Genomic DNA, 7,776 nt, shown 5'->3' with positions numbered 1-7,776 from the left:
CCAGGACCCGGGTATATCCTCAGACGCTCCCCCGGATTCTCCTACCCCAGCCCCCCTCGATCCCCCTGCCCCTCACACGGGGGATCCTCCCCACCGGGCATCGACCCCCCCCCCAGACTCTCCCACAATTGGGGCATCCCAGGGATCTCCCGGTACCCTGCTGCCCCCAGACCCAGGCCAGGGGGACCCTCGCACACACAGCTGCCCCCTCCTCCTGCCCTTGTCCCTCCAGGCACCCAGATCCCCTCTCCCACCTCGTCCCTCTGGCACGACCAGGCCTGGAAGGATGGAGCTCTGTGTTTCACACCGTGAACCCTCCGAGGTGGCCCGAGGGACCTGCAAGCCCTTCTCCACCCACCTCTGGGGATTGCAGAGCTGCACTGTGTGCTTCTCCACCTCAGCTGCTCCTTAGAAGCAGTTGGGAGCTTTCTCCCCACCACCCTTCAAAGCCGGGAGTTCAGTGCTCTCCTCCCTTCCCATGGGTGTTCAACAGCCTCTCTGGGAGAGACCCGTTCTGATGCACAACCCCAGGTCTTGACCCTGTGTCCAGACCCAGCCAGAGCTCTGGTGTAATCTGAAACTCCCACGTTTTCCCAAATTACATTGTTTCTCTAATGCTGTCACCATGTTTTTCTTTTAGGAATAAAATCCAAGAAAGAAGAACATGTGACAGCAGCAGCAGAGGGTCCTTGATGTTCTTTGACCCAGTCTCACCTTGCGTAAGAGATGTTGTGTCCTTTCTAGACCACTCCACTCACAAGTGTTTAACTGAAGCCATGGCAACAGGGGATCCAGCTGTATTCCAAGTATCATCTCAGGATGCAAAGCAAAGAAACGAGCCCTTGGTGAAGGGCATGGCAGCTCCAGAGAAGGCAGTGATCACATTAGATGCCATGAAGATGTTAGATCCATGTCAGTTAAAACCTGATAGCATGGAGATGGAAAGAATCATAACTGTCTTGGATGAGACGATTGCTAAGCTGGAGATGAGCAGTTTGATCCCACGTATTACTGACTCTCTGGATAGGTTTGCTGATATGCTAGGACCTGAGATCACAAACAACCTGACTGAGCACCAAAAGCTTTCAAATGAAATGGAGCACCTGCTTGCCAGCTCTGAAGAAGAGGACAGCATGAGAGCTGAGGAGCAACAGGGCTGTCTCTGCTTGCTAGAGCAACATCTGAAATGTTCTGTTAGAAATGTCCTGAGACTCTTACTGGCCAACCCTTCGCTTTGCCAGGCTCTGAGGTATGAAGCTTGGGCGAGAGAGTCACCAGCTGAAGCGTTTATCAAAGCCTTTGGGGAGTTCAGGAATTTCATGCTTGAGAGACTCCTGACTAGTCCTGTGGAAGAGGAAGAAAAGATCCAGTTCATGGAAGCCATCTCCCTCCAGATTAAGAAAAACACAGAAGCAATCACAGCTTTACAGGCAGAACTGGCAGCAGCAATCCAGACTCAAGAGGAGGAGGTATGATATTGTGTGAATGTATTTTCCAACAAAGCATAACTGAAGCAAAACTTTGGTAAGCTAAAAAATGATCAATTTTTTACAGTTCCTAAAGAGGAAGTTCCAGAACTTTTTTCTAAACCAGATCCTAAATTTAAAGATACTATTTTAATTATAAAATATAATGAAAAATGTTTATTGCATGCTTGATTTTTTTTTAAACTTGAATTTGGTATGTTTTGAACCTGTTCTCGCCGGCCAACTCGAATGACACAAGTCACTGAGTTTAAAAAGGAACTGCAGGACAGGCACAAATTGCTGTGGTAATGTTTTGGCAGGGCTACAATGCCAGCTGCCAGCGCAAGACTTGGTTCACTGCTGATGAAATGATGAAAAGTCATTCCAGGGAGAGATTGCTGTGATCAAAATCCATTTTTAATATCTGCTCTCCCTTCACTCTTGCTTAAAGCAAATATTTCTGTGACTTCCAACTCTTTAATACTAGCTGCCTTAGAGCATTTGTGATTAATATGTGATTATACGAATTCTTCATTTTTCCAGTGAAGGCAACTGAGGTACAGATAAACAATGGGCATTTCCCAGGCTCTTTCTTGTGAGTCCGTGGGCTGTGCCAGCATCCAAGCCTCTGAGCCCCTCACAAGCAATCCTTTGTTTTATACGTATGCTTTTCTTTCTCCTTCCTGCAAGAGTGGTTGGAGGGGAAGGTTTTGTCATGTGCTCGCTACACTGAATGGTGCTGACGGAGACAAGGGCCTGCTTGCCCCATTCCCTCTGCTCCTTGGAGATCTGTGAATCGAGACACTTGAGATTTTTATGTGCAATTTGGCAGCTTGTCCAGGGTGTCATGAATAAATCTGTTTCACTGGTCCCAGCCGAGGATTTCTCTTGCAGGCAGCACACTAAGCTCTGTCCCCCAGACAGTCACTCTGAGCCTAATCTAAAGCTCGAGGGAGCCACAGGCCTCGCTCCAGTGATTCTGATTTTGGCTCTTCCTCAGATGGCAGTGCCAGTGGGTCTCAGTATAGTTTGTTCATTCTCTACCTTTATTAACAGGTTCCCAGAGGAGCAGTGGGGGAAGGTTTCCAAGGCACCTCATGTAAATCTGTTTCCTCAGCCAGCAGTGGCAGGTTCCTGTTGCTACCAGATCAGCAGTGTGTCTTCTTAGATCTCTTCCACCTTTGCAAGGCTGCCTTACTTCTCCTGCCCACCTTATGCCTCACCGGCATTTCTCGATGGTATTTCTTTCTCTTGTTTTCTGGGTCTAGATTCAGAAGAAGGACGATGTAATCAAAGACCTCAAAACCAGCCTGCAAGATCTGGCCAAAGACTGCAAGGCCAGCATCCAGCAGATCAAGCAGGAAGGGGAAAAACAGCAAAAAGAGGAGCTGCAGGCCTCCCAGGCCAAGTGTGCCAGGCTACAGCAGGACATTCAGCAGTTAGGAGCACAACTTAATGCACTTGTACTGGAGCATCGAGCATCAGAGCTGGCTCTCAGAAAGGTAAATGGGAGGAGAGCTCTAGAACAGGAGATTTAAAACCTTTTGTACTGCTGTCAGGGCTGGCTTCTGGCTGCTGCAAGTAATTACTTGGTTCACGCTAGTTCCTGGCAGGACGCACATGCTGTTTGTTAGAGTATACCTGCTCTGTCCTCATGCTCTGCTGATTCCAGTGGAAAGCAAACCCTGCAGTGGCAGCAGGGAAGTAGCCTGCTCACAGGTCCTCTTCCTGCCTGCTGACTTAGCTCTGAAAACGCCTTTATACAGTGCTGTGACACTCATCAGAGCACAGAGCAGCAAGGCTGCAGTAAAATAGGCAAGGCATATGCTAAGAAACAAGGGATTTAGTGTAGAGTAAGCAGAGCAAACATAAAACTGGCTTTATATAAAGCCATCTTTTAGGGTTGATTGTAGTATTCAAGGTTGAGAGCAGCTGATCTTGGGAGCTAAGCAATTCCTGCTTTGTCTACCACTTTGCTGAAGACACAAGCCAAAGAGTTGTGCTGAGTTGAATGAGGGGGAAATGTGATTTATCGCAGTGCTGAGCAGATACAGAAGGAGGAAACAGGAGCAGCAGGCAGTCTCAGGCCTCTGTATCAACAGCTCTGCCCTAAGCAGAACATGCTGGTGACACAGGGCACAGAGAATCTAGAATTAGAGCATTTTCCCCCTGAATTTGCTCCTTCTGGGTTTACTCCAAACAAGCACTGGCCTCCCACAGGCAGGACGGCACACACTGGTAACGGGGCACCTTTCACTCTTGAGTTGGACGATGTAGATCGAAGTGGCTGTGGGGCTGAGCATCAACAAAGCCAAGTTAGAGCTGCAGTACACAAACCAAAATCTACCCACTTACACCTTTAACAGAGTGGCTTTATCAGGCAATTTCTTTTGAGGTTGCAGGCCCCTGCAGTATTTGTTGATGAGTTGCTCAGCTCATTCTCATGCGCAGGGAGAAAGATTTACTGAGCGCTGAGGTCTCCTTTTCCCCTCCTTAGCATGTCCTCTAGCCCTACACAGCCCAAGATTGTACTTGTGGTCTAAATAGCTGAGGTCTGACCTCATGATGGCCTGGGAGCCCTTGGGACATCCTGGGTCAGTGTCATACAGGAAATGGTGTGGCACTTGTGATGGGCTCTGGCTGGTCTTTCTCTTGATGATTGCACAGAGCACAGATGCAGCAGCTTGGGGTAAGCTGCCTGTACCTGGTTATACTGCAATATAGCCACTGTTAAACTGCTTTACAGCTAGCAATATCTCTTTACTTTAAAAGGTACCATTTTTTGAGTACTCTGTGTTCCACTTTCATGTTTAGCAGTTCTCTGTTTCTTCAGTTTCAGGGTGGTTGTCCCAGTTTGTCAATGACTTGTCCGGTTTCCCCAGTTTGTCACTGACTTGCCCCATTCCATCAGACATGTTCATTTCCTACTGCAGAATGCACCTTTCAGATGCATTTTGTTCCCCCAGCTCCAGGCTATAAACCAAATAAGGCCGTTTTGGCCTCAGAGAATGTCCCATGAGAATCCCCAAACCAGGGTAAACAAAATATGTGTCTGCTGAAGGAAGCTTGCCACAAGGAGGAGGTGTTATACTCAAAGATAATGACACTGTTTTCTAATTCAGGCTACTTTCTACCAGGTTTCGGGTGCCTGCAAGGAACCTGTCTTATTTTGTGTTTCAGAGGAAGTGCAGGCTGGAGATGGAAATTGTGAACTGGATCCAGAAATATGACACAGACATGGGAGAAAAACAGGTAACCACTTTAAAGTGCTTTGCTCTCCCGTGAGGTGATATGTGCAGGTAGATTCCTGTCCAGATGGACCTGTGGCTCTAACACAGGAGGCCGTGGAAGTGAGGGGCAGTTCTCCATCCAGAAGAAGTACAGGAGTCATGGTTTGAGCCCAGAGGGCAACTGAGCATAACAAAGCTGCTCACTTACTCCTTCCCTCTCAGGAATGGGAAGGAGTAAAACAAAACAAAAGACCCGGGAATTGAGACAAGGACAGGGAGGGATGATTAACCCATTGTGGTCATGGGCAAAAGACAGACTTGTTAGGGGAAGAAAAAGAACATCAGTTTAAATTAAACACCACCACCACTTAATTTAACAAAGAGTAGGGCGTTGAGAAGTATAACTGCATCTTAAAAACACCTTCCCCCCACTCCCTTTTTCCTGGGCTCAGCTTTGTTCCTTAGTTCTCTCCCTCCTCCCCTGCAGTGATGCAGGGGGGCAGGGATGGGGATTGTGGTCAGTTCATCACCCATTTTCTCTGCCACTCCTTCCTCCTCAGGGGAGGATTCCTCACACCCTTCCCCTGCCCCAGCGTGGGGTCCCTCTCATCAATCCTTCATGAACTACTCCCATGTGAGTCCTTCCCAGAGGCTTCTGCTCTTCACAAACAGCGTGGGTCCCTCTAGGCATTGCAGCCCTCCCAGCGACAGATCATCCCAGCAGACTGGGCTGCCCTCCCAGTCCCATCCTTCTCCAGGCACAGCCCTCTGCTCTGGCATGGGGTCCTCCACGGGCTACAGGGGGGCATCTGCTCCCCTGGTGACCTCCATGGGCGCAGGGCACAGCCTGCCCTCTCCCCATGGGCTGAGGGGGGGGTCTCTTCTCTGGTGCACCTCCTCCCCTTTTGCTGTTAACCTGGTGTTTGCAGAGGTATTTCCCTCACAACTCCTCTCCAGATTCCCCTTCTTAAATACATTATCACAGAGGCACAGCCACCTTTGCTAATTGGCTTGGCCTTGGCCAGAGGTGGGTCCATCTTGGACCAGGGATGCTTCCAGAAGCTTCTCAAAGGGGCCACTGCTGTAGACCCTCCCCTGCTACCAACACCACCACCCAACCCCCACCCCCACCTGACAGGCTTCAGAAGGCAAGGTCTCTGTCCTGCCTATGTGTTCAGGGGTTCTCTGCTGCTTTGACTTTAGAAAAAGATACATCCACTGCTAAATCCCACAGTATTTGGGGGCAAACAGGTTGCCATGGTCTGTCGGACACACCGACCTGACACTAGGGAACAGGTTGTTGAGTTTTGCTTCAATCCTGCATCCTGTGGGCCCTACCTGGTACCCAAATCATGCTCCTGTTTCTGCTGGCCCCCTTGAGAGATGTGCTGAGAAACCCACCAGCCTGCTTACCGCTGCCTTGGAATCCAGCTTCACCACCACAGGCTGAGAATCACACTGGTGCCCTCAGCCTCTCCTCTGAGAAGGCCCTAGTTTCCTGTTCTTGCTCGATTTATGGAGATGGATAAAAGCTGATGGATTACTAACAAAGCAAAATGTATGAAGGGGCCTAGAAGCTGGCTACTAATTGTAAGAAATTATTCCCCCTTGTCAGGTGTTTAACAATGGGATTATTTTGGTTTCCTGTCTGCTGGGTTGCCGAAGCACCAGGTCATGGCAAGTTTGGGGCTGAGCTGCTAAGGCAGACACACATCCACACTGCTGGCTCCCCTAATTTTCCACCTTCACGTGGCTCCCTCAAGGGCATAAACTGCTGAGCTTGGAAGTGCAGTAACACCAATGAAACTACTTGTCCTTCTCATGCTTTCCACAGTGTACAGCTTATTAGCTGGGCTTCAGTGCTACTCATCTAAAATGGCTTCTTAGCAAAGCCGTTAGCTGAGGTGAGCTCAGCCTTACCCAAACTGCTGTGATAGGTCTTTTTTGCAGAAAGCATCTGCAGGAGGGGCTTTGACCTGGTCAGAGTTCCCAGCTGAGGGTGGATGCTGTCTGCAACACACAGAGAATTGTGAGTATTTTTCAGAGGAGCATGAAGATACTAGGACCCAGCATCTCATTAAATTCCCTGGGTACTGGGCACACCTCCTTTCTGAGTCCCTTTGGAAAGGCTCACCTCAGCTTCCAGTTGTTGTTCTGCTTGGATTTGGGATGGATTTAAGAACCCTTGCCTAGTGTTATACTCAGAAGCTGCTGAATGCCCTAAAAATTTTTGTACCCGCTATCTGCTGTCTTGCTAGGCTGAGTATGAAGAGGTTCATGCTGCCTATGCTGAGGAGAAGGCCCAGCTGTCCCTGCTGACAGAGAAACGTGCTATGCTTCTCCAGGAGTATTCCCAAATTGAGGAGGAGCGGAGGATACGTCAGGAGAAGGAGGAGCAGGCTTTGAAGGAGTTGAACACCATGACGCTTGCTGCCACCCGCATCCAGGCCTTCTGGAGAGGCTACGTGGTCCGGTCCCTCTTCAAGTCAAAAAAGAAGAGCAAGGGCAAGGGCAAGAAGGCCAAGAAATAAAGCACAAAATGCATTCTCTTTCCTCCTGGCAAAGCTGCTGACTCTGCTGGGACTGAGCTCTTCCAGATAAAAGCATTAGATTTCAGACAGCACTTGCATTAAGGCCTCCAGGGCTGGGGCTGCCTCTCATAGTTGGAGAATACTGAAGCAGTGGCATGAAGACATGTATTACCGTTTTAGGTTTGGCTTTGCCACCTCTGCAAGGAGTAGAATGTCTCCTGATTAAGGGACTGGGCAAGGACTGCAGGTTCCTGGCTTGTCTTCTTGGCTTTAGTCTCCTTGCTTCTGCCTTCCTTGTTGGGGCCCCATTCTGTTCTTACTGAAGGTGGCAATAAAATAATTCCTGGGGGTGGGATGAGGCCCTTCATCTGACAGGATTTCTCCTAGTGTGGATTTGAGAGACCATGTCCCTTTCTACAGGAGGAAGCTGCAGGGCCGTTGCTTATCGGTGAGAGGGGGGGCACAAGTCCTGGCTGGGCATCACCCCTGGCAGTTTCCATTTTTCGTCAGGGGCCTTTTGATGGGTGGGATGTGGCACAGCACAGCTTG

General features: G+C 49.4%; 1 protein-coding gene across 2 annotated transcripts; it reads left to right on the top strand.

Moving 5' to 3' along the window:
- Positions 1-6: 6 nt before the first annotated feature.
- Positions 7-7,568, top strand: IQCD (IQ motif containing D). 2 transcript variants are annotated; one of them, XM_026859765.1, is made up of 5 exons: positions 7-11; positions 641-1,469; positions 2,735-2,968; positions 4,647-4,718; positions 6,955-7,568. In XM_026859765.1, exons 2-5 carry the CDS (start codon positions 693-695, stop codon positions 7,225-7,227), a joined length of 1,356 nt encoding a protein of 451 aa, XP_026715566.1. In that variant the 5' UTR covers positions 7-11; positions 641-692; the 3' UTR covers positions 7,228-7,568. The 2 variants fall into 2 exon arrangements, with proteins under 2 accessions (XP_026715566.1, XP_026715568.1); XM_026859767.1 differs by having other exon boundaries at positions 4,604-4,718; positions 6,955-7,067.
- The last annotated feature ends 208 nt before the right edge of the window (positions 7,569-7,776 follow it).

This window comes from Athene cunicularia, assembly GCF_003259725.1.
Source record: "Athene cunicularia isolate RWA chromosome 15 unlocalized genomic scaffold, athCun1 chr15_part1, whole genome shotgun sequence".
NCBI classification, from domain to species: domain Eukaryota; kingdom Metazoa; phylum Chordata; class Aves; order Strigiformes; family Strigidae; genus Athene; species Athene cunicularia.
Note: the sequence above shows the minus strand (reverse complement) of the source record. Positions and strands in the feature narration are given on the sequence as shown.

Coding starts and splice junctions, on each gene's coding strand:
- IQCD (XM_026859765.1), top strand. CDS start 693: ATGTTCTTTGACCCAGTCTCACCTTGCGTAAGAGATGTTGTGTCCTTT. Junction 1,470..2,734: donor TCCAGACTCAAGAGGAGGAG/GTATGATATTGT, acceptor TTCTGGGTCTAG/ATTCAGAAGAAGGACGATGT. Junction 4,719..6,954: donor CAGACATGGGAGAAAAACAG/GTAACCACTTTA, acceptor CTGTCTTGCTAG/GCTGAGTATGAAGAGGTTCA.